At 38.4% G+C, this 25,718-nt stretch overlaps 1 protein-coding gene across 7 annotated transcripts in view; it reads left to right on the forward strand.

Moving 5' to 3' along the window:
* Positions 1-25,718, forward strand: part of BICD1 (BICD cargo adaptor 1) — a 264,954-nt gene that overhangs the window by 108,973 nt on the left and 130,263 nt on the right. For all 7 annotated transcript variants that reach the window (XM_023256907.2, XM_023256908.2, XM_023256909.2 and 4 more), the window contains exon 2: positions 7,004-7,216. In XM_023256907.2, the coding sequence (XP_023112675.1) occupies positions 7,004-7,216 (213 nt within the window). The remainder of the gene's footprint in view (positions 1-7,003; positions 7,217-25,718) is intronic.

A 25,718-nucleotide genomic window follows, 5' to 3' on the forward strand; every position in this document is an offset into this window, starting at 1 on the left:
TTGCTGCTGAGGGGAAAGGCCAGATTCTGGCTCACTCTCCCTCCTTTGTTCAGGTTCTGCTCAAAGGTCACCCCCCTTCCATGATGGTGCTGTTTAAATGGGTGGGCACCTGCCTTACTCTCTATCCCTGTTCTGTCCAACATGGGAGCCACTAGCCAAATGTGACAATTAAAATTAATGAAATTACATAAAATGAAAAAATTCAATTCTTTGGTCACTCTGGCCACAATTTCAGAGCCCATCAGTCACATGTGGTTAGTGGTTAGTGGACAACATAGATACATCTTTGCAGAAAGTTCTATTAGGCAGTGCTATTCTGTGCTTTTATGCTTGCTTTCATTTTCTTTCTAGAACTTTTCCAACATTATGCCACATACTTACTGATTTATTTATGTTCCACTGGAATGTATGCTCCCACTAGCAGAGATCTTTTTTCTAGAACATTGCAGATCTTCAGTGCTTAAAGCAGTGCCTATTACAGTTCTCTGTAAGTACTTGTTGAGCACTTAGATCAATGAAATGAATGAATAGATTTTAATATTTGAAATAAAAAAGATTTTGTCTGATGTCCTTGGATGATTTAGTATATTGTTTTGCCACAATTTTTAAGATAAAAGAATGAAAATTCTGTAACCAAGGACACATATTTTCAAGATAATGTAACATTATTAAATACACTAGCCAAACTTTTATTTCTTTTATCATTCATGTTAAGAAGGATAATAAGTATGAAAACTCCACTTAACAGCTAGTGTATTGTCCTGAACATGAAGGTAAAAAATATCAGTTCTCTTTAGGTTAAGAAGTCATGTGAGTAGGATGAGAAAGGAAAAAACTATTTTGTAGCTAACTGGACTTCCATTGGTATGTAATTGAAAGCAACTGTGATTCCATTGTAATGGAATATATGAAGATAATATTCTACAATTAAATCCTAATACATTCCAAAATTGTATAGAAATATCAATTTACCTGAATTAATTTCAAATGAAAATTACCCATGAAATGATTGCAGTACATAAAAGTATTTGCTGTCTGAAAGATAACTAGAGGCATGACTACCCTGGGTTTGCCTATATACATAGACATCGAAGCTAGTTTTGTGATTTCTGCCAAGGATACAGCTTCAATGGCCTTGAAGAAGATTGTCTTCTCTTGGGTCCAGCTTTGTCGGGATATACTTGGAGTAGTGATGGAGGAGGAAGCTACCTGGCAGAGCCAGACAGGTCTGATGAATGCACTTTGACAATTAACCAAATGATAGATGTCAGCTGGTATCCCATCCCATTCTAGTTACTGACAGTTAGGAATTAGGTAAAGTAGGAGTGTTTTCTCCTTTTTTCTTCCTTTCTAAATTGCAGGCATTTTCTGAGTAGAGTTAGCACTCAGTGCATTTGCAAATGTAGATCATGGGGCTTCTGTAGCCTATGCAGCACTGCTATTATTTTTCTATTTCAAGTGAGAAACACCATGGTTAATGTCCTTGGATAACCTTGCATACTTTCACTGGTTTTTAAATCAGGTCCAATGAAGGGCCAAGTTCTTCATTAAAATAATGACTAACTTTGGAAGCCCATATGTTCAGTTAAGGTTCTGAGCTGCAGTAAATGTAAAGAGTCATCAAAATGTTTATATTTGCAATTTCAGTTCTTGATTCTTTTTTGAAATCTGTTCTATGTATATATTTGAAAAATTTTATCTCCTTTGGTGTTGGACCCAGAGTATAATTTTTAAATTTTATGTCAGGGGTGGAGAGGCACAGTCACTTGCTGTTAAGACTTTAGGGTTTGTTTCAGCTACCAAGAGAGCATTGCTTATGTACTGAGAATAATATGACCCCCATTTTTAATTTTTTTAACGTTTTATTTATTTTTGAGACAGAGAGAGACAGAGCATGAACAGGGGAGGGTCAGAGAGAGAGGGAGACACAGAATTGGAAGCAGGCTCCAAGCTCTGAGCCATCAGCCCAGAGCCCGACGCGGGGCTCGAACTCACGGACCGCGAGATCGTGACCTGAGCCGAAGTCGGCCACCCAACCGACTGAGCCACCCAGGCGCCCCATGACCCCCATTTTTGAATGCCTAATAAGTCTATTGATTTTACTCAGGAAGAGTAAAGAATATGTCCTCTGGCAGTTTTCTATTATGAAGAAGTGGGAAAATAGGTTGTAAAAAAGAAGGTAGCTGAGGTGCTTGACACAGTTAATGCTAATTATAAATTTTACTAATGCCTAACTATGTAGTCAGGGTCCTTTGCTAGGGGGAAGGTAGGTGAAGACTTCACCAGGTCACCATGCGGAAGTGTGCTGTCAGACCTCTCCCCTCCAAAGGCTTTCTAATGGGTAATGAATTCAGAATTGCCCTCACAGAATTTGACCACTACTGATGGAAAAGCAAAGTAAACATCACCTCTGAAGATAATTTTTCATCTGCTCATGAGTCTATATGTTTATTACTACATCTAGAAATTTGGCTACTCAAATAAGAGTTTATTTCTGTTTGGAGACTTAAGCCAAACACCAAAATGAATGTTCCACTCTGTGCAGATGAACGTCCATCTGTCCATACTGGAATGTTTCCTTCTCAGTTGATGCTTAGGAACCATCTTTTGATTTTGATCTATGTAGAAATTCTAAAGAAGATAGTTTACTGAGACATAGTTTTGCAGGTTATTATTTTTTTTTAATTTCTGTTCTATGAGTATAATTTGAAGAAGAGTCTGAAATAATGAAATCATACTGTATCCTCCTAAGTTTTAACGATTTCCCTTGTAATGGATCAACACACACCTTTTCTGCCTTCAGGTTTGTAATGATGTCAAACAATTTTCCAGATTAACTCCAGCCTGTATGAAGTCCAGCAGCATAATTTTACGACATTTTAAATTTCAGAACAAAATTGCATTACATACATAATAAAGCCTCAGTACTATTTATTTTTTTTTAAATTTTTTCAACGTTTTTTATTTATTTTTGGGACAGAGAGAGACAGAGCATGAACGGGGGAGGGGCAGAGAGAGGGAGACACAGAGTCGGAAACAGGCTCCAGGCTCCGAACCATCAGCCCAGAGCCTGACGCGGGGCTCGAACTCACGGACCGCGAGATCGTGACCTGGCTGAAGTCGGACGCCCAACCGACTGCGCCACCCAGGCACCCCTATTTTTTTTAATTAAAGCATAGTTGACATACAGTGTTACATTAGTTTCAGGTGTACAACATAGTCAGTAACTTTATATATTATGCTGTGGTTATCACAAGTGTAGCTACCATCTGTCACCATATAATGCTATTACAGTACCATTGACTGTATTCCCCATGCTGTACCTTTCATCCTGGTGACTTACTCATTCCATAACTGGAAGACTTTGTCTCCCACTCCCCTTCGCCCATTTTGTCCATACCCCCACTTCCCTCCCTCTGGCAACCATCAGTATGTTCTCTGTATTTATGGGTCTGTTTCTGCTTTTTGTTTGTTTTGTTTTGTTTTTGAGATGCCGCATATAAGGAAATCATATGGTATTTGTCTTTCTCTATCTGACTCATTTCACGTAACATAATGTCTTCTAAGTCCATCCATGTTGTCACAAATGGCAAAATCTCATTCTTTTTTATGACTGAGTAATATTCCAGTGTGTGTATATGTGTGTGCATGTGTGTGTGTATGTGTGTGTGTGTGTTTATACCACATCTTTCTTATCCATTCATCTATTGATGGATACTTGGGTTGCTTTTGTATCTTGGCTATTGTAAATAATAATGCAATAAATATAAGGGTGAATATATTTTTTTGAATTAGTGTTTTTGTGTTCTTTGGGTAAATACCCAAAGTACTTCTTATTAAATATAGTATTCCATTGGTGTTGAAGTACATGTATTCTTTTTTTAAAAAATTTTTTAATGTTTATTTATTTTTGAGAGAGAGAAAGGGCACACAAGAGGGGGAGGAGCAGAGAGAGAGGGAGACACAAAATCCAAGGTGGGTTCCAGTCTCTGAGCTGTACGCACAAAGTCCAACGCGGAGCTCAAACTCACAAAATGCAAGATCATGACCTGAGCTGAAGTTGGATGCATAACTGATTGAGCTACCCAGGGACCCCTCAAGTACATTTATTCTTCATAATTCTTTATGCCACTATTTTATCAGATCTTCCAAATTCTTTAGGGTAGAAACTATACCTATTTATGTAACTTTTCATTTTGAAATAACTCTAGACATAGAAAAAACTCCAAAAATACAACACTGAATTCCCCAAATGTTAACATCGTACAAAACCATAGAAAAATTATGGAAACCAGAAATGTGCCTTGATACAATATTATTAACCGATATAAAGAATTTATTTCATTTTTGCCAGTTGCCCTACTAATATCTTTTTTCGGGTCTAGGATCCAATCCAAACTCCCACATAGCATTTTATTGTCATGTTGTCTTAGTCTCACCTAGTCTAGAGGTGTCTTTACTTATTTTTATGGAACTTAATACTTTTCAAGAGTCCTGGCCAATACTTGTGTGGAATGTCCTCCAGTTATGGTTTGTTTGATGCATTCTTATGATAAGAATTGGCTTATATGTTTTTGGCAAGAATACCACAGAAGAGATGCCGTCCCCTCTTACTGTGTTATATTAGAGAGTACATGATGTCAGTATGTTTCATTGCTGCTGATCTAACTTTTGGTCACATAAGGTGATCAGGATTCTCCACTGCAAGTTTCCCATTTTTCCAACTGGAATTTATAAGTATCATGGGAGAAGATACTTTAAGACTATGCAAATATCCTGTTTCTCATCATACTTTTGGCCTATGAATTTTATATTCCATTGATCATTTTTGCCTGCAACAATGATTACTTGGTGTTTGCCAAATGATGATATATTTTATCTCCACCATTCCTACTACACCTAAAAATTAGAGTTCTACTATAAGGAAGAGCAATTCCTTCTTTTCCCTCATTTATTCAGTTATTTTATCAATGTGGACTCATGACTGTATTATTCTATGGATTATAATTCATTACTGTAATTATTTATTTTATTGACCAAATTATCCCAGATTTGGCCATTGGGAGCCCCTTCTGGTAGGCTCTTGTGTCCTTTGACAGATCCCTATCATTTTTTGAAAGCATTTTGTTACTTACTCTTTGGCACCACAAGATGTATGAAATTCATTTTGCTCTAGTTCAAGAATGGGTTATTTCTCCAAAGAGCCCTAGTTCTTTTATTTACTTATTTATTTTAATGTTTATTCATTTTTGAGAGAGCGTGAGCAGGGGAGGGGCAGAGAGAGGGAGGTACAGAGGATCCAGAGTAGGCTCTGAGCTGTCAGCACAGAGCCTGATGAGGGGCTCAAACTCGTGAACTGTGATATCATGACCTGAGCCGAAGTTGGGTGCTCACTTGAGCCACCCAAGTGCCCCGAGCCCTAAATCTTTTCTTTTTTTAAAAAAATTTTAAACGTTTATTTATTTTTGAGAGAGTGAGCGGGGGAGGGCAAAGAGAGAGGGAGACACAGAATCTGAAGCAGGCTCCAGGCTCTGAGCTGTCAGCACAGAGCCTGATGTGGGGTTTGAACTCATGGACCATGAGATCATGACCTGAGCCGAAGTAGGACACTTAACTGACTGAGCCACCCAGGCGCCCCCCGAGCCCTAATTCTTTTAATTGGAGATTGATATGTAGAAACAAAATTTGGGTGCAGGTATGTTCTTGGCTGCTGAGATGTCCTTGCTACTGCGCCTCTCAGAGGGCAGAGTTAGGAAATATGTGCGTGTGTATGCACATGCATAAATGTCTCTCTCCGTCTGTTCATCTGTGAATATTTATCTACCTATTAAAGACTGTAAGTTCACCCTGATGCTTCTAATTACAACACAGTGCCACCAGTTTCCTTCCAGAAGTCTCCCTTTCCTTATTTGTAACTTTCTCCAACAGTGAAAAACCTGGCTTCCGTTATCGATAATACAGTTATTTATTTGCTCGACCCTAGTGTACGTATAAAGAAGTTTGTAGAGTTGTGATCCCATAATCCCTGTGAGAATTTACTAGCTTGACTATAGTAGTTGGGTACAGTTCTTTTTGTCTTTAGCTTTACAGTATACAGCAAATACACTGATTTCCAAAATTAGCTCTCCGCTCCTCTCAGTATGGTTAACTTGTTCATTTGTAGTACAGCTAGGAACATTGGTTACTTTTTGTGTTCCACATGGGGTCACTGGTTTTAGTTACTATTTGGAAGGTGTGTGAAACATTACTAGAGTTGTGAGAATCAGGGCTATATGAAAAGGTGTGCTCAGGAAAGTGAGTATCCCTCATCCCTTATATCACTTTTCCTTCCTGCTGCTCCCACTCGCCCTCTGTGACTTACCAGTATCATTAGTTTCTGGTTTATTCTGTATTTCTTTTTTATTCTGTATATGTAGATACATATCTTCTTACACAGTGATTACAGTTCTTTTGTGTGTGTGTGTGTGTGTGTGTGTGTGTGTGTGTGTGTGTTTAGTAGTGTGCGATTTGAATGCTGTTTGGGGATTTCCTCTCTTCAGGGTGCTGTTCCTAATTGGTATATTCTTACCACTAATGTATTCAAAAGCTAATGAAACTATTATTTTCTTCCTTGAAAAATAATTTTGGGATTGTTTTCTAGAATGAGAGTGAGAACATGAATTTTGTTGGCCTCGTTAGCACTGAACTGTCTGTTCCTTAATAGGCTTGGTTTAAGAAAATTGTAACATAAAACAAGCAGTGTTTTTCAGGTTTTCTTTAAGTCATTATATATATTTTTAGCAAGACATTTAAAAATTTTCTTTCCCCTTACTAATTGAGTGAATTATTTCAAGTATCAGTGATTGCAGTTAGACTGTTGCATAAAATGTATTGTTTTGCTCCCAGAAGTCTTGTAGAGTAGCTTTTCTAAAAATACTAAAAACCAAACATTTCCCGGAGTTTGTTTAAATAGTGCTGTGGTGCATTTCATCGGGCACTCTTTTTCTTTTCACATACTCTGCAGGCATTTGGGCAGTCCTTCTCCATCCACCGGAAGGTTGCTGAGGATGGAGAGACCCGGGAGGAAACACTTCTGCAAGAGTCTGCATCGAAGGAAGCTTACTATCTGGGGAAGATCTTGGAGATGCAGAACGAACTGAAACAGAGCCGGGCTGTGGTCACTAACGTTCAGGCAGAAAATGAGAGGCTCACGGCTGTCGTGCAGGATCTGAAGGAGGTAAACAGCCAACTCCCTGTGAGAGATTTGTGGGAGAGAGAAATAAGATAAAATTCTTTCTAGGAGAGAGGAATAAAACACACAAAGCACATAATACTGATGCTAGTGATTTTTCTTGTTTAGTGAAATGACAGCCTGTTCTGAGATGAGCTTTTTTGTCTTCTTGTTTGTTAAGAATTGGAAGTCCATTTATCGAGTAGTTGGGAATTGGCCTTGCTTTTCTGCAAAGGTTTTTAAAAAATATTGTGACCTTAGCACTTCCTCTCCCCTTTACCTGTTTTAATACAAGGTGGAGAAAAAGCTGGCTGTGATGCTCTGTGTCAGCACTAATTCAAAATGACAGTCATGTTGGCTCAGGACTCTTCTCACTGGGGAGTGAGACCCCAGGGGAGTGTCTGTGGGGTCGTAGAGTCTGACAATGCAGAGCCATAAACTATTTTTTTGGCTGTAGAGAAGGCAGCAGATTACAGCTGGTATGAATTAGGTCTGGGAGCCTTCCTCAGTTGCTGGGCCTTCTGGACTCACTCTCTTCAGCTTTTCCTTGGCAGCATCACGTGCCAGATCATTTTCAGAGTGGCAGAGTCATTCTTTAGTGGAGGGGGGATATTGGGAACAGCTTAATCTACCACACCCTTTTAAGAGCATTTTTGGAAACTTCATATTGAGTCATTCACTCCATTTTTGGATGTGAATGCTATAGAGGAGGTACAGATGTCCTCGAATTCTTATACCAGTGCAGAAGAGAATGATGAACCAAGTGGGCTTTTCAGTTGAGTGTTTTAGTAATGTAAAAGGGTAGAATGAAAGAATTGTTAAATATTGTAAAATACAAGAGAAATAATACACTGATGTTTTTCTCCTGAAATTAGTGACATTACAAGTAGAGTTTTGTAAATAGAGATGTAATTTGTCCTAAATTTGTTGGCATTTAATAAATAATTTGCATTTCCACATGTCCATGTTACAGTGAACTAAATGCATATTACAGTAAGGTTTCTGCTTTACCTAGCTCATTCTCTTTGGACATGCCCAAGAATAGTAATATGATTTCTAGAGACCAAGAAAGGGTCGACCAAGTGGAAATTAGTGCTGGGTACTGAGAAGAACATGAGACAGTTTTCAAGATACCCTGCCTCCTTTTCCTCCAATGCAAGTGAAGGTTAAAAACAAAGCTCCTCTCTAGTTCTTTATATGATGCACCTATCAGTGTTGGGTTTGGGCCATCACTTGCTTACCCTTTATGGTAGCAGACCCTGCTCCTCCTAAGGAATTGCCATTCACCCTTTCAGCCCCAGGCTTCCCTGTGAGACAGGTGTCCACTACAGAAGTGGACCCAAGATCATGTAGTGCTACAGGCTACCATCCTGGATCAAGTGAGTCCCTGGACATCCACCAGGGGCTTACGTGGAGCAGCAGGTTCACATGGCAAGTTGGCAGATGCAGTGTGACAAAGGCAACACGGGGCCATGGGCACACACAGGCAGTTGGTTTGTGGAGAATTCCCATGGCCAGTGAGTCAAGCGGTCTCAACTGCTAATTAGATGGATCCTCTGAAAGCCACACACCCTCACTGTGCACAGCAGCTAGAGCTGAGGAACAATCAGTGAGGGTTGGGGAAGGGCAGAAAATCCACAGATGTTTCTCTGTGGAGGCATTGCAGTGGTGATTGACCAAGCATCCTCACTACAAGCTGCGCTTGAGTGGAGTTTCCAGGGAGTAGATTTACGATCACCAGTGGGAGTCGGTACTGAAGAGTGAAGGTATAAGTTATGAATGAATTGAGGGAGCAAAGAAAAAAATTTTAAGGAGCCATTCATTCAGATCAGTTTTCAAATTTTAGTGAGTATCAGAATCACCTAGAAAACACATCAAAACATGACCCCTGGCCCCACCCTCAGGAGTTCTGATTCTGGAGGTCTTGGTGGAACACAATTAACTTGCACTTCTTACAGTTTCACACCAGGTGATGCTGTGGCTGCTGCCCTGGAGACCATGCATTAAGAACCACTAATTTAAACTTTTTGGCTGGCCCCAAATTAGGGAAAGGAGTATCATAATCATACGGCTCACAATTTGGGGAATTGCTGAATGAATCACTGGGTTATAATCCTCTATTTCTATACAATAGTTGATTTGCAGCAAGAGAATAACTTGCTATATCCAAATTTATGTATTTTTTTAATCTAAAATACACATAAGGCAATCTAGCCTATGAGTGTATTCATTCAGGTTTATTAGTTAATGAAAAGAAAAAAAACCCCAGTTGTCAATTTCCTGTTCTTCTAAGTGTGCCAACAAGATATTTGTTGGTGTTCTTTCTGATGGGCTGGAAGCTACTGGTATTACTATTTTTGGAGGCCTGCAGGTTTTCATCCAGGCCTCATGTTTTCAAGTACCTAGTAAAATTATTAGCATTTAGAGCTGAGTACATTTGTAAAAGAAGAAAAGGAATAAATTCTATTTTTTGGTATATTGATATAAACTTTTTTATTGAGATATAATTGACATACAACATGTTAGTTTCAGGTATACAGCATAATGATTGATTTTTATGCAATGATTGATACAGGGTAATGATTTGATGTTTATATTGTGAAATGATCACCACAATAGGTCTAGTTAATGTCCATCACCTTACATAGTTAAAAAAAATTTTTTTTCATGTGATGAAAAAATTTGTTAAGATTTGTTCTCTTAGCAAATATATAATACTGTATTATTAATTATAGTCATCATACTGTACATTATATCCCCATGACATTTATTTTCTAACTGGGAGTTCGTATTGACATAGACTTTTGATGTCTGGTGTTAAATTGAAATCCCAGATTTGTTTTTATTGTACACTCAATTTTGTTTTTTTATATTTGTACTCTGAGCATGGAATGATGCATAATGATTGGAAGAGAGATCATAAAACAAAAAATCATAACCTGATGGGCCATGGGAAATACAGAAGGATAACCAATACAAGATGTAGTAAATCATCAGCTTGACAGATGCTATGTGAATTTAACTGATGGAATCACATTTATTTACTGGCAGTAAGCTATTTACTCATTTATTTACTCATCTCTTATTTCAGTAGGATTGTTGGTACTGGCCAAGATGTGTGTGTCTGTAAATGTTGCATGTGTATTATAGAAGCTTGACACATGTTTGTATACATGTGTAATTCCACGGTCAAATTCTCTTCCACATATGGTAGATATAGGATAATATAGTAGAAAAAAAAATAGAACATTTTCTGAACTAGGTATTAGAAAATTAATATTCTAGTCTCAGCTCTGCTAAAAGTTTTACAATTATATTCATGGTATTTGTAGAAGCTTATTTTATCATATAGTAAATACAGTACATATTAAACATAAACTGTTATCATTAAAAATTTTCTGCATCCTCCATAAAAACATTGTTGAAAATATCCCTTATTATGTTGATCTATATTCTTAGGTCAAAGAAACATCAGATAAATACCTCTTTGAATTTATTACCTTGAAAATTCTTTCTGTTGAGATATGAATCAGGCAGTAGGAATTACAGTATGCTTTTTTTTTTCTGCCTTGGTTGTTAAGAAGCTCCAGGACTATGTTTAACTGTAAAAACTCAGATTTTTCATATAATTCTTCCCATTTTTATCATCCTGATTGTATGTGTGTCTTTAATGGTAAACTGCTTTAACAAATTTTTTGAAGTATAGAGAGCATAAAGAAAAAATATCACCCCAACTAAAGAACCAAATTAGGGGTTAATCCTACAGGGCCAGTAAAAAAAACCCTTGGGTTGCCTTGATCAGCATCATTTTGGTGAGAGCTTAAAGAGAACAGGTTACTATAGTGCCTAAGCAGATATTTAGTAAACAAATTTGATTTCCATTTTTCTCTCTCCAACCTATAGGTGTAACATGTAGACGATAGCCTAAATAGGTTTATTTGAACAATATTTATTGAACACTTACTTTGTATTAAAGTAAAATCCACATTGATAAAATCATAAAACAGGATAATGAAACTTCTAATAATACTGAATACTCTCAGTTGTTAGTAAGGTAAGTCAGAATTTACTGCAATATTTTACGAAGCATACAATGCACTTTTACCGGTATTCCTAATCAGAATTGGTGTATATGTGAAAAAGAGATGTTATGGGAGATAGAACCCTTCAGGTAGAATGCAGAAGATTGGAGTTATAAAATGGATTATTGACCTTAACAGAGATTAAACCTATACTTTAAAATGCAAATAACTTAACATTGACTGCCAGATAATATGCCAGGCACTGTTCTAAATTCTTTACATGGATTAACTTGCTGAATCCTTATAACACCCTGTTGAGGTAGATTCTATTATACAATTTCATTCTCTGACAGGGCACATAAATCACAGAGATGTCACATAACTTGTCCAAAGCATGTGAGTAGTAAGTGACAAGCCAGGATTGGAACTCAGAAAGTCACTCTCATCTAGACTGTGTCTGTCGTGTCACTATACTGCCAAGAGCACAAGTTTCCCTCCTCTCAGTCTTGCCTCACGCTAATGAAATTTCTAGCAAAATATATGAAGCTTTAGTACATTATCTAAATTTGTAACTTACTGGAATATTATTATTAGTTTTGTGATATGGCCATTTTTTTAGATAATTTTTTTTTTTGTTAACGTTTATTTATTATTGAGAGACACAGAGCATGAGCAGGGGAGGGGCAGAGAGAGGGGAAGACACAGAATCTGAAGTAGGCTCCAGGCTCTGAGCTGTCAGCACAGAGCCTGACGCCAGGCTTGAACTCACAAACTGTGAGATCATGACCTGAGCTGAAGTTGGTCGCCTAACCAACTGAGCCACCCAGGCGCCCCTTGGGATGTGGCCATTTTATTTTTTTTTCTTTTCTTTTTTATTTTTTAATTTACATGCAAATTAGTTAGCATAAGTGCAAAAATGATTTCAGGAGTAGATTCCAGTACTTCATCCCCTATGTATAACACCTAGCGCTCATCCCAACAAGTGTCCTCCTTAATGCCCCTTACCCATTTAGCCCATCCTCCCCACCCACAACCCCTCTAGCAACCCTCAAGTTTGTTCTCTGTATTTAAGAGTCTCATGTTTTGTTTCCCTCCTTGTTTTTATATCATTTTTGCTTCCTTTCCCTTATGTTCATCTGTTTTGTATCTTAAAGTCCTCACGTGAATGAAGTCATATGATCTTTGTTTTTCTCTAATTTCGCTTAGCATTATACCCTCTAGTTCTATCCACATCATTGCAAATGGCAAGATTTCATTCTTTTTGATTGCTGAGTAATACTCCAGTGTGTGTGTGTGTGTGTGTGTGTGTGTGTGTGTGTATCATCTTCTTTATCCATTCATCTGTCAATGGACATTTTGGGCTCTTTCCATACTTTGGCTATTGTCAATAATGCTGCTATAAGCACTGGGGTGTATGTGCCTCTTTGAAACAGAACACCTGAATCCCTTGGATAAATACCTAGTAGTGCAATTGCTGGGTCATAGGGTAGTTCTATTTTTAATTTTTTGAGGAACCTCCATACTGTTATCCAGAGTGGCTGCACCAGTTTGCATTCCCCCCAGTAGTGCAAAAGAGATCCTCTTTCTCCACATCCCCTCCAACATCTGTTGTTGCTTGCATTGTTAATTTTAGCCATTCTGACTGCTGTGAGGATGGTATCTCACTGTGTGATGTTGAGTGATGTGGAGCATTTTTTCATGTGTCAGTTGGCCATCTGGATGTCTTTTTTTGGAGAAGTGTCTATTCATGTCTTCTGCCCAAGTCTTTACTGGATTATTTGTTTTTTGGGTGTTGAATTGGATAAGTTCTTTACAGATTTTGGATACTAACCCTTTATCTGATATGTCATTTGCAAATATCTTCTCCCATTCCATCGGTTGCCTTTTAGTTTTGATGATCGTTTCCTTTGCTGTGTAGAATCTTTTTATCTTGATGAGGTCCCAATAGCTCATTTTTGCTTTTGTTTCTCTTGCCTCTGGAGGCATGTTGAGTAAAAAGTTGCTGTGGCCAAGGTCAAAGAGATTTTTGCCTGTTTTCACCTGTAGGATTTTGATGGCTTCCTGTCTTACATTTAGGTTTTTCATCCATTTTGAGTTTATTTTTGTGTATGGTGAAGAAAGTGGTCCAGGTTCATTTTTCTGCATGTTGCTGTCCAGTTTTCCCAGCACCATTTGCTGAAGAGACTGTCTTTATTCCACTGGATATTCTTTCCTGCTTCATCAAAGATTACTTGGCCATACGTTTGTGGGTCCATTTTTGGGTTCTCTGTTCTGTTCCATTGATCTGAATGTCTGTTTTTGTGCCAGTACCATACTGTCTTGATGATTACAGCTTTGTAATACATCTTATAGTCTGGAATTGTGATGCCTCCAGCTTTGGTTTTCTTTTTCAGGATTGCTTTGGCTATTTGGGGTCTTTTCTGGTTCTATACAAATTTTAGGGTTGTTTGTTCTAGCTCTGTGAAGAATGCTGGTGTTGTTTTGAGAGGGATTGCATTGAATACATAGATTGCTTTGGGTGGTATTGACATTTTAAAAACACTTGTTTTTCCAATCCAGGAGCATGGGATATTTTTCCATTTTTTTGTGTGTCTTCTTCAATGTCTTTCATAAGCTTTCTGTAGTTTTCAGTGTATAGAGTTTTCACCTCTTTGGTTAGGTTTATTCCTAGGGATTTTTTTGGTTTTTAGTGTGCCATTTTATATTTTAAAAGCTGCTTAATCCATGTGACTTTTATTACGTTTGAAACTCTTACTATTTTCCCTCATTGTTATACACCAAATTTCATGATATACCAGTGGCTTAATTTCCAGGAACCTATGATGCCAACATTTTAGGAATACATCTAATCTACCATTAAGAATCCATATCTACAAACTTTTAGGGCAGGAAGGCTTTTAGTGATTATTTGGTAAAGACTTTCCTAGTTCAACAATTCTTTTTCCAATATCTCTACATGGTCAATGTAGCCTTTATTCAGACATTTCCAGCACTATGGAGAAGATAAACTGTGAGTCCTTACAAGGAGGGGGCTTTCTTTTGTCTGTCATTTATCTTTGAATCTCCAGCACCCAGCACAGTGTCTTGCCAAAAGCAGACATTAAAAAATGTTTGTTGACAAGAACTGAAAGAACATGCTTTGGAAGTTACACATTCCTAGGTTTGAATATGAGGTGGGCCACTTACCAACTATGTGGTGTTGAAAAATTGCTTTTGTTCTCTAAGCTTCGCTTCCTTAATCCCAATGTGGAGGTGATAATACTAACATAGAGGTTCTGTGCAAAATGCCCAGAGTTGCTAAATTATTATTTTCTCCCTGTCTTACAACTTCTTTACAAGGCTGCCCGTCCTGTTGCTTGGCAGCTCTAATTGTTAAACTGCCCTTTTTTATTAAATGAACAGTTGACACCCTGTAATTTTCACCAGCTGGCCACATTTCTAGCCTTTGGATATACAAAGAATATATATATATATATATGTTTTTTTTTTTAGTTTCCTATTCCACTTGACAATTTCAGCCTATGCCCAACAGCTTCAAATATTTGCAAAGAACGGTTTTGTCTTCTCTTTTTCAGGCTAAACATATCTAGATCCATTAGCACTTCCTTATGTGACATGGTTTCAGGTTGCCTTACCTTCTTAGACTAACATCCAGTGTCTCTTAAGAATATGTGTCTGCTTTTAAAAAACATGATACTATTGAGTGTCTTTACCCTTGTTATATATCCTTGAAATTTTGAATCATTGGACCTAGATTGGAGTTTCTCATCTTAGTGTTTTAATGTTTTTGGATTTCCAATTTTGCAATTGTACATTCATGCACTCAACAAAGCTCTCTGAAGTGCTTACTATGAACCAGATGCTTGGAAAACACCAATGAACAAATATATTTAATAATGAATGGTTGTTTTCAATGTTAAAACAACTAAATGTATTTAGAAACTATTACCTTCTACTCTACTATCTGTGGAAATAGAGAGTAAGCTATGTTTTAGACAATATATATGAATGTTTGTGGCCCCCCCCAACATACATATGTTGAAAACTAATCTCCAGTGTGATAGTATTTGGAGATGACATTTTTAGAAATTATAGGTCATGAAGGTGGAGCCCTTATGAATGGGATTAGCTCCCTCATAAAAGAGACCTCTCTAGCCCCTTCCACCATGTGAAGACACCGTGAGAAGATGGCCATCTCTGAACCAGGAGGCAGGCCCTCACTAGACACTGAACCTGTCTGTGCCTTGTTCTTGCACTTCCCAGCCTCCAGAACTGTGCAAAATAAATGTTTGTTGTTTAAACCACACAGTCTATGGTATTTTGTTATAGCAGCCTGAATGGACTGGGACAACATATAACATTTTATATAATATACTCATCATCTTAGTCTCTCATTATAACTACAAATATGTGGTACTTGCTGTGACTAAGTGAAAAATATCATCTAAACAGCCAGATTAGATGTCATTGACCTGAGCTACTAAGCACATGTTCACTTTATTCTAGGGAGAGCCCTTCAGCCACTCTTTAAAAATCGATTTGCTTGTTTTATAAATAGGTGCTTTGGTAATGGGGTAGAATCAGCAATCAGGAAATCTAAGTTTGCGTCTTAACTATTGTACCAGGTGTGTGATTAAACTTTTCATTTCCTATGTAAACACTATAATAATACCTGTCCTGTTCCCCATGATTTTTATGAAGATAAAATATTTTCATGAAAATGCTTTACAAGAAATAAAAGACTGTTATTTATTGTTTCAAGGTTTGGTAATCAGACTTACTCACACATAACAAGAAAGAAACAATAAATTAGAAAGTTGTATTGAAGTGTCCGGAGAAGCCCCCCACACCTTCTGAAAGTAGCAAGAATAATGCCTGACATCCTGACACTAAAACAGGAAACAACACATATTTTAAAACCAGTAGGTTGAAAGAGGTGAGCTGTCTAGGTGCTCTTACTATCAGTGTAAGCAGCCTTTTATACCAGGCTCGTTCTTGAAAGGGTCACTGTGTTATTTGTACAACATCGAATGTGCTTACAGATGACCCAAGTGATGGGGACAAGATTGAATTATTTAATTGGCATAGCCAATAAATAACAAAGATTTTCTTATGGTCTCTGATGTTGATCATTGGGAACTATGTTTATACATAGTTGAATGAACTTGACACTTCCAACTGAATGATGATTTTACCATTCTGTAAAGATAGGGCTTGGATGTAGTCAGAAAGCTATTTCCCTGGCCTGTCCCATTTTCTCCCCTGCTCCCCACACTTGTTGGGTATGGGCCTCACACCTCTCTGAGATGATACAAAGCCCCAAACAATGAAGAATTATCAGGGTTTTAATTGGTTTAGTAACTAATAACAATACCATAGCTAACATTTTGAGAGCTTACCACGTGCCAAGCATGGTATCAGCACTTTACCCTCATCATCTCATTTAATTCCCTCTCTGTTTTCTATCTTTGCCTGCCTTTACTTGTGAGGCAAAGAGAGGCTAAACAGCTTGTCCAGCAAGTAGTCAAGAAGGCCTAAACAATCTGACTCTAGAACCCCTGCTCTTAATGATGTTAGTGTCTGCTATTGGTTTATTAATTCCACCAGAGAGTGCTATATTTCTTTTGGTCAAAAAGTTCTTTCCAGGGGCACCTGGGTGGCTCATTCGGTAAGCATCCGACTTTGACTCAGGTCATGATCTCGCAGTTCGTGAGTTCAAGCCCCGCGTTGGGCTCTGTACTGACGGTTCAGAGCTTGGAGCCTGTTTTAGATCCTGTGTGTCTGTCTCTTTCTGCACCTCCCCCACTCGCACCCTGTCTCTGTCTGTCTCTCAAAAATAAACATTAAAAAAATTCTTTTTAAGTTATTTCCAACACTTGCTAAGCTATCGTAAACAAATATCTCTATTAACATTATTAGGAATTTGAAAGCAAAGTTTAACAATATACAGACAATTCACTTTTGAATAATTGTGCTTTGATTGTGCCTTTTGGAAAAATAAGTTACACGAGTGGATTTGTTTGTAGGATTAATTTAAAATTATAAGCTCATAGAATGTTTTTTTGGCGGGGGGGTGTACAATTCTATGAATTATGACACATAAATAGATTCATGTAACTGCAGCCACAATCAAGATGCAGAACAGTTCCATCGCTCCAGAAACCTCCACTGTGCTGGGCGACTGCTTTGTGGTCATACGGTCCCCCACTCAATTTCTGATAACCAGTCTTCTGTTCTCAGTCACTATGGTTTTGTCTTTTCAGGAATGTCATGTAAAGGAGATCCTACAACATGTAAACTCTTGAATTTCGGTCCTTTCTCTCAGCATAATGTCTATGAGATTCATCTAAGTTGTTACATATATCAATAAGTGTTCCTTTTTATAGTGGAATAGGATTCCACTATATGGATATACTATAGTTTTTTTCAATGAGTTCACTTATTGAAGAACATTTGGGTGTTTTCAGATTTTGGTAGTTACAAGCAGAGCTGTCATGAACATTTGTATTTTTGTGTGAATATAAGTTTTCATTTCTCTAGGACAAATAATTAAGAGGGTGGGAACTCTTGGTCAGGTGGTGAGTGTGTGTTTCAGAGTGGCTGTACCCTGTTGCATTTCTTTTTTTTTTTTTTAATTTTTTTTTCAACATTTATTTATTTTTGGGACAGAGAGAGACAGAGCATGAACGGGGGAGGGGCAGAGAGAGAGGAAGACACAGAATTGGAGACAGGCTCCAGGCTCTGAGCCATCAGCCCAGAGCCCGACGCGGGGCTCGAACTCACGGACCGCGAGATCGTGACCTGGCTGAAGTCGGACGCTTAACCGACTGCGCCACCCAGGCGCCCCCCGTGTTGCATTTCTGATAGCAATGTGTTAAAGTTCTAATTTCCCTTCATCCTTTCCAGCACTTGATATTATTAGTATTTTTAATTTTAGCCATTCTTATAGGTATGTAGTAATATCTCATCATAGTTTTGTTTGAATTTCCCTAATGCCTAATAATATTGAGCATCTTTTCATGTGCTTATTTGCCCTCCACAGTCTCCTTGGTAAAGCTTCTGTTTCAGGCTTTTTTCCATTTATTAATTGTGTTATTTCTTTTCATAGGTAAGTTTTGAGAATTCTTTATATATTCTGGATATAAGACCTTTGCAAATGTTTTGTCCTAGTATTTGGCTTATCTTTTCATTCTCTTTAACTTTTTGCAAAGCACAATTTTTCTCCTTTTGATAAAGTCTAATGTATCAGAAAACACTTATGGGAGGTGGGAGTGGGTGGAATGAGTTAAGGGGAGTCAGAAGGTACAAACTTCTGGTTTGTAATGATGTAATATATAGCATGAGGATGTAACATATAGCATGGTGAGTAGAGTTAATAATACTATATTGCATAGTTGAAGGTTGCTGAGAGAGTAGATCTTTTTATTTTTTTTTAATGTCACTTTATTCCTATTTGGTATATAGATGACCCAAAGGATTTTTTTTTTAAATATGAGTTTATTCCGATTCAGTTGTTGCCTGCTTCCAGACCTCTATGGAAGACAAAGTTCCTTTGATCATCTGGTAAGTTGTGGGTTCTGAGCTGAGCAGTGCTCTTGGTCATGGAGTAGATAGACATAGAGTAGGTTCTGTGTCTGTGTCTGCTCAGGGCTCACAGCTAACAAGAGAGTAGATCTTAAAAGTACTCATCACACACAAAAAGTTCGGTAACTAGGTATGGTGACAAATGCCAACTGTATTTACTGTGGTGATCATTTCACAGTGTATACAAATATCGAATCATTGTGTTATATACCTGAAATTGTTGGAATGTCATGTGTCAGTTATACCTCAGTAATATTAATATTATTAATAATAATAATAATGATACATTTATGTATTATGTTTTTCCTATCAGATTTAAGAATACTCTGGGGTGCCTGTGTGGCTCAGTCAGTTGAGCATCCAACACTTGATTTCAGCTCAGGGCATAATCTCACAGTCATGGGATTGAGCCCTGTGTGGGGCTCTGCTCTGTGTGGGGTGTGGAGCCTACTTGAGATTTTTTTCTCTCCCTCTCCCTCTGCCCCTCCCCTGGTCTCTCTTTCTTTCTCTCTCAAAAGAAACAAACAAACAAAATAAAACAAAAAAAACAACTTTTCTATCCCCAAGTCATGATAGATGATAGCTAGATTTTCTCCTATATTTTTATCCCAAAGCTTTAGAGCTTTAAATTTAGATCTGTGATCCCTTTGAGTTAATTTTTGTATAAAGTATGAAGTTTAAGATGGGGTTCATTTTTTTGCATATACATATCTGATTGTTCCACCATCATTTGTTAAAAAGACTTTTCTTCTTCCATTGAATTGCCTTTGCACCTCTGTCAGAATCAATTGGCCATATTTGTTTGGGTGTATTTCTAGACTCTATTCTCTTCTGTTGATTTATATGTCTATCCCTTTGCTAATACCACACTGTCATGATGAAGTCATAGAGGTAACAGGAAGCCAAATCATGTAGGGTATTATAGACCATTGAAAGGATTTTGGCTTTTGCTTTGAGCGAAATGGGAAATTATTGGAAAGTGTTGAGCAAAGGAGTGATATGACTTTAATGAGACAAGGATAAGAGTAGGACATTTTTGCAGTCATCCAAATGTAAGAAGATGGTAGTTTTGGCCAAAATGATAGGTGGAGGTGGTGAAAAGAGGTCATATTCTGAAAGTATTTTGAGAGTGGAGCCAACATGACTTTTTAATGGGTTGATTGTAGAGACTAAGAAATAAGAAGGGGAAATGTTGACTCCAGTCAAAGGTTTTAGCTTGACCAACTTGAAAAATGGAATTATCATCACTTGAGATGGGGAAAGCATCAGATGAAATAAGTTTTAGGAGGGAAGATTAGAACTTTTAGACATGTTGAATTTTAAATTTTGATTAGACCACCAAGTGTAGAATATGCAGGGGTCATGGGGAAAGAGGGCCTAGCATTTGGGAGAGAGATTTAGGGATAGAAATATAACTTGTGGAATTATCAGCAGATACATTCTATTTAAGGCACATCAGTGGGAGATCACCAAGACTGGAAGTATAGATAGAAAAGGAAGAGGCCCGAGAACTGATCCCTAGACCACCTCAGCACTGAGAGGTTGGGCACAAGAAGGGAAACTAGCAGAAGACACTAAAAATCATAGTGGGATAGAAAGAAAATAAAGAGAGAATGATTCCTGGAAGCCAAATGAAGAAAGTGATATCTATGAAGGAAGTTATCAAAAGTGCAAATGCTGCGGGGCGCCTGGGTGGCTCAGTCAGTTAAGCATCCGACTTTGGTTCGGGTCATGATCTCATGGCTTATGAGTTCCAGCACCACATCTGGCTCTGTGCTCACAGCTCAGAGCCTGGAGCCTGCTTCGGATTCTGTGTCTCACTCGCTCTCTGCCACTCCCCTGCTTGTGCTCTGTCCCCCTCTTCTCTCAAAAATAAATTAAAAAAATTTTTTTAAGAGTGCAAATGCTGCTACTAGGTCAAACAAGATAAGGAAACTAAATATACCACTGGGTTTAACATCATGAGGTCATCAGTCACCTCAGAGACATTTCTGTGGAGTTGTAGAAGCAGAAGTCTGATTTAGAACAGGGTTGAGAAAGAAAAGAAGGAGAGGAATTGGAGACAAAGAATGGAGGCAACTTTGTGTGTGTAAGACGGGGGGGGGGCTAGTTTGTTTGCAAAGAGGACCAAAGAAATGAGGAAGTAGCTGGGGAAAGACAGAATGGGCTTAAAATAAAGTTGTTGATTTTTGTTCTTTTTTCTTAAGGTGAAAAATAATGTAATGGTGGCCTTTGTAAAGGCTGATTGATGATGGGTGACTCAGCAGGGAGGGAAATTTTAATGACATAAGAGGACCAGGGGAGAATGCTAGAACAATTGATTTTCTTGATGGAAGGAGAAAGGGATGGGATTTGGTACAAAAAGTGGAGAGATTGCCTTTAAAAAGGAGCAAGGACGTTTCATCAATGGCAATGCGTGGAAAAGCAGAGTATGTGGATGCAGATGTAGGTACTATGGCAGGTGTGAGCAAGTCCTCTTCAGGTTGCTTCATTTTCCTCACTGAAGCAGGACGCAAGGTCAGCAACTGAGAAGGAAGGTTGGGGGGAAGTGTTAGGAATTTGAAGAGAGAAGAGTGACAGAATAGTCACCTGGGACGGTGAATCACTAAGGGAGGAGCAGGGGAAAGAGTGGCTGAAGCCAGAGGAGGACGTTCCTCAAGAGGAGGAATTCCAGGAACCAAGATCATCTATGTGCATATTGAGGATGCCAGGAAGTACGACCAGAAGTTTTAGAGTTATTGACAGTAAGCCTGGAGCTAAAGTCTTGGAGAAATGACGGGGAATGAATTGGTGTCTGGGAAGTGACTGTATCATTGATGGTAATGGATAGTATACAGGGTTTAGTCCTACCCTGCTGCCACTATCTTGCCCCAGTGGAAGCTACTGTTATTTTGTCCCCCCTGCCCCAATATGTATTTATCAGCCTAAGAAGAAAATCTCATAATGACATGAGATTCGAAGCAGAGGAGTTTTAGGAGAGGTGGGAGACTGCTCTGAAAGCAGCCATGTGGAGCAAAAGGGGCACCCATCCCACCTCCAGGCCAGCACTTGAGAGGGTTGCAGGGGAAACAGTGTCCCCAGGGGAGAGTCAGTTTTCCATCAAAGCAAGGTGAGGAGTGCATTATACACATCTATAAAACCATCATGATGCCTGCTGCAATCCCATATGCTCATAGAGTCAGTGGATATTGTTTAAAATGCATGCATTATTGTAAGGAGCATATACATTTAATTTCTCTTTTTAAAGACTGAAAATATTTTGTCCATGATTTTGGAAGTTGGTTGTTCTATTTGTCAATGAGAAATAATACAACAGCTCTTGAATAGTTTTGAAAATGATGTCAGTTGATCCCTATTAAATATTTTTAGCCTTTTTGAGTTTATTTTGGAGAGGTAATGAGGACCTGCATCTTTATAATGCCAGCTATTTTGAGGGCAACTTAAAAAATGAAAGCATATGTAAATATTTCCAACATCCAGATGTTGGACATCATTTGGACACAGCTTCAAAATAATACCTTTTTGGTTTGTGACTCTTTTGTTTCTGCACTAGAATATGAGAAGAGGCATAAACTTCTGGCCTGATATGATAGTTGCATCAATTTCCTGTGTAATAGCCAGTCATTAAACCAGTGCCAAATGGAGGGGCGCCTGGGTGGCTCAGTTGGTTGAGCATCCAACTTCAGCTCAGGTCATGAGCTCGCAGTTCGTGAGTTCGAGCCCCGCGTTGGGCTCTGTGCTGATAGCTCAGAGCCTGGAGCCTGCTTCAGACTCTGTGTCTCCCTCTCTCTGCCCCTTCCCCGCTCATGCTCTGTCTCTCTCTGTCTCTCAAAAATGAATAAATGTTAACAAATTTTTTTAATTAAAAAAAAAAACCAGGGCCAAATGGAGAATTAAAAGGGAAACTGCAGGGAAGGTCAAGTCAAAGTTAGAAATGGTCAGAGAGTATTGCTCAGAACATACTGTAGAAATGGAAACTCTGAAGTTGATCTAGGTTTTAAAGAAAATCTATTTTTAAATGTTTATTTATCTATTTTTGAGAGAGAGAGAGAGAGAGAGAGAGAGAGAGAGAGAGAGAGAGAACAAACATATGCATGCACGCATGTGTGGGAGAGGGGCAGAGAGAAAGGGAGACAGAGAATCCAAAGCAGGCTTTGCGCTGTCAGCTATCAGCACAGAGCCCGATGCTGGGCTTGAACTCACAATCCGTGAAATCATGACCTGAGCTGAAGTCAGATGCTTAACCAACTGAGCCACTTAAGTGCCCCCAAAATCTATTTTTAAAGTAGTCTTGAATAGTCTACTTTTTTAAAAAGGTAAGTAAGTTTCTGTTAGTTCTCATTCATCATTTAAAAATAATAAGCTGTGAAAGGCAGCCTGCTAAATGTAAAATGGGTATGGTATATATGATCTATCTATCTATCTATCTATCTATCTATCTATCTATCTATCTATCATGTATATATTTCTTTCCTTTCCCCTTCCCTCCCTTCCTGCCTGACTCCCTTTTCCCCTTCTCCTGCCTTCCCTTTCATATCTTGTGAATAGGGTCAAACATCAGCTTTCTGTCTCTTGGAATATAAGAAGAAAGATCCGTGTACAATCCATTTTGTACACATTGATTCTTGGACTAAAAATAGCTTGATTCCATTTCAAACTTTTTCTCCCACCCCAAGAAGCTCAGGTTTTGTTCCCAGTGCAGACTGGGTAGAAGGAGAAATAATGCACAGTCAGCATTTTAGATGGAGTGCTTAGTGGACAATTTTAATGTTTTTTTACATCTTGACCTCTATTTCCAGAGAACATCCTGGTTGGCAGCTCAGGCCTGATTAAGATTCACTTCAGGCATTTAATTCTCCTAAGGGAGTTTATAGCTTAATCTAACAATCAAGAATACCTGAATCTACTCAGAACTTAATTTCTTGAAGGTTATAGGAAACTTCTACTTGAGCAAGGCAAAAAGAGCAAATAAATGGGTGAGCTTAGGTATATAATGAATTTTGATGTATATATTTTGAATTATACTTCTTAAAAATTTTTATTTTTTTGAGAGAGAGTGCATGAGTAAGGGAGAGAGAGGGAAGGAGGAAGGGAGGGAGGGAGGGAGGGAGAGAGAGAGAGAGAGAGAGAGAGAGAGAGAGAGAGAGAGAGACAGAATCCTAAGCAGGCTCCATGCTGAGCAAAGAGTCTGATGTGGGGCTCAGTCCCATGACCCTGGGATCATACCCTAAGCCGAAATCAAGAGTCAGATGCTTAACTGACTGAGCCACCCAGGTGCCCTGAATTATACCTTTAAATATTTAATCAACAAATATATTTTTTAAAATAAATATTATAGACAAAATCGTACTAAATGTATTAATAGATCCAAACTTTAACTTTCAATTTGAGTTAGAGTAGAATACTATATATCCCATTAGACAGCCTATACATTGATTACTTTCTTATCTAGCTTTCTCATTATCACTTGTTCAGCAATATTAAAAGTACTCAGATTTAGAAATAATTCTTTGATAGGGTTTTGGTTTCACTAAAACAATTATTCAAAAAGCAGAATTGGAACTAAAAATCTCTTTTGAGGCTACCACAATATAAAAAAACCTCACCACTTACATTACATTAAGAAATCTAGAATACCAGCATGTGTTTCTTCATGGGCTTTAGCAAACAGTATACCCCTATAATTGTTTTTATTTATTTACTTTTTAGAGAGAGGATGCAAGTAAGCGAGGGGCAGAGAGAGAAAGAGAGAGAGAGGGAGAGACAGAGAAGTGGGGTTCACCAGAAGTGGGGCCCAAGCTTACCCAATATGGGACTGGAGCTCACAGTCCATGAGATCATGATGAGCTGAAGTCAGATGCTTAATGACTGAGCCAGCCAGGCGCCCCCCACAGTTGTTTTTAAACAGGAAGATAGAGATTTGACTACTTGTACCAAGAAGTGGCCTTCAAATGTTTTTGGATGGTGAACTTGGTGATTAAGAAAGGAGGATATGAAAGAATCTGTCAGTATAACATCACCTCTCTTCTGCAGCTATTAATGATGGTGAGACTGGGCCTTCAGAGTAATAAACATCTCACCTCATTATTTGAATCAGTCTTTCACTGGCAGTGCTTACCACTTTTCTTTCATTATCATCTCTATAAAGGAGACTTTTAAGATATTTTTTCCTAACCGCCACAAAATTAAATAGCGAGGAATAAGATTTTGGAGGATAGGGTTGAGCTTGAGGGAATCACACACCATCGTAATACCTAAGACTTTTTTCACTTCCCCTAGGACCAATTTCACTCCCTTTGGGTCTGTATTGATTTTCTAGGGCTGCTGTAACAAAGTACTTCAAATTCTGTGGCTTGAAACAGCACAAACTTACTCTCTAGTTTCTGGAGGCTAGAAGTCTGCAGTTTACTGGGCTGAGGTCAAAGTATGGGGAGGGCCACACTCCCACTGAAGGCACTATAGGAGGGCCTATTTCCTCTTTTAGCCTCCGCCTTTGTCCAATTTCTAGAACTGCATTCCGTACATTCATTGGCTCAAGGCCCCGTCCTCCACCTTTCAAAGTCAGCAGTTCAGCATCTTGCTTCAGTGTCATATTGCCGTCTTCGTCAAATCTTCCTCTGCCTCCCTCTTATCAAGACACTCTGGTTACATTTAGGGTCTACCTGGGTAATCTGGGATAACTTTGCCATTTCAAAATCCTTAACTTAATTACATCTACACAGTCTCTGTTGCCATAGAAAGTAACATTCACAGGTCCCAGGCATTAAGACTTGATATCTTTGGGGGCCATTATTCAGCCTACCACATGGGTGATACCACCCAATTGGAAATGCGCCATTAAGAAAGAAAGAAAAGAAAGTAGAATAGAAGGTAATAAATATGTACCTTTGGCTATTTTTTTA

This window comes from Felis catus, chromosome B4 (genome assembly GCF_018350175.1).
Source record: "Felis catus isolate Fca126 chromosome B4, F.catus_Fca126_mat1.0, whole genome shotgun sequence".
Taxonomy (NCBI): Eukaryota; Metazoa; Chordata; class Mammalia; order Carnivora; family Felidae; genus Felis; species Felis catus.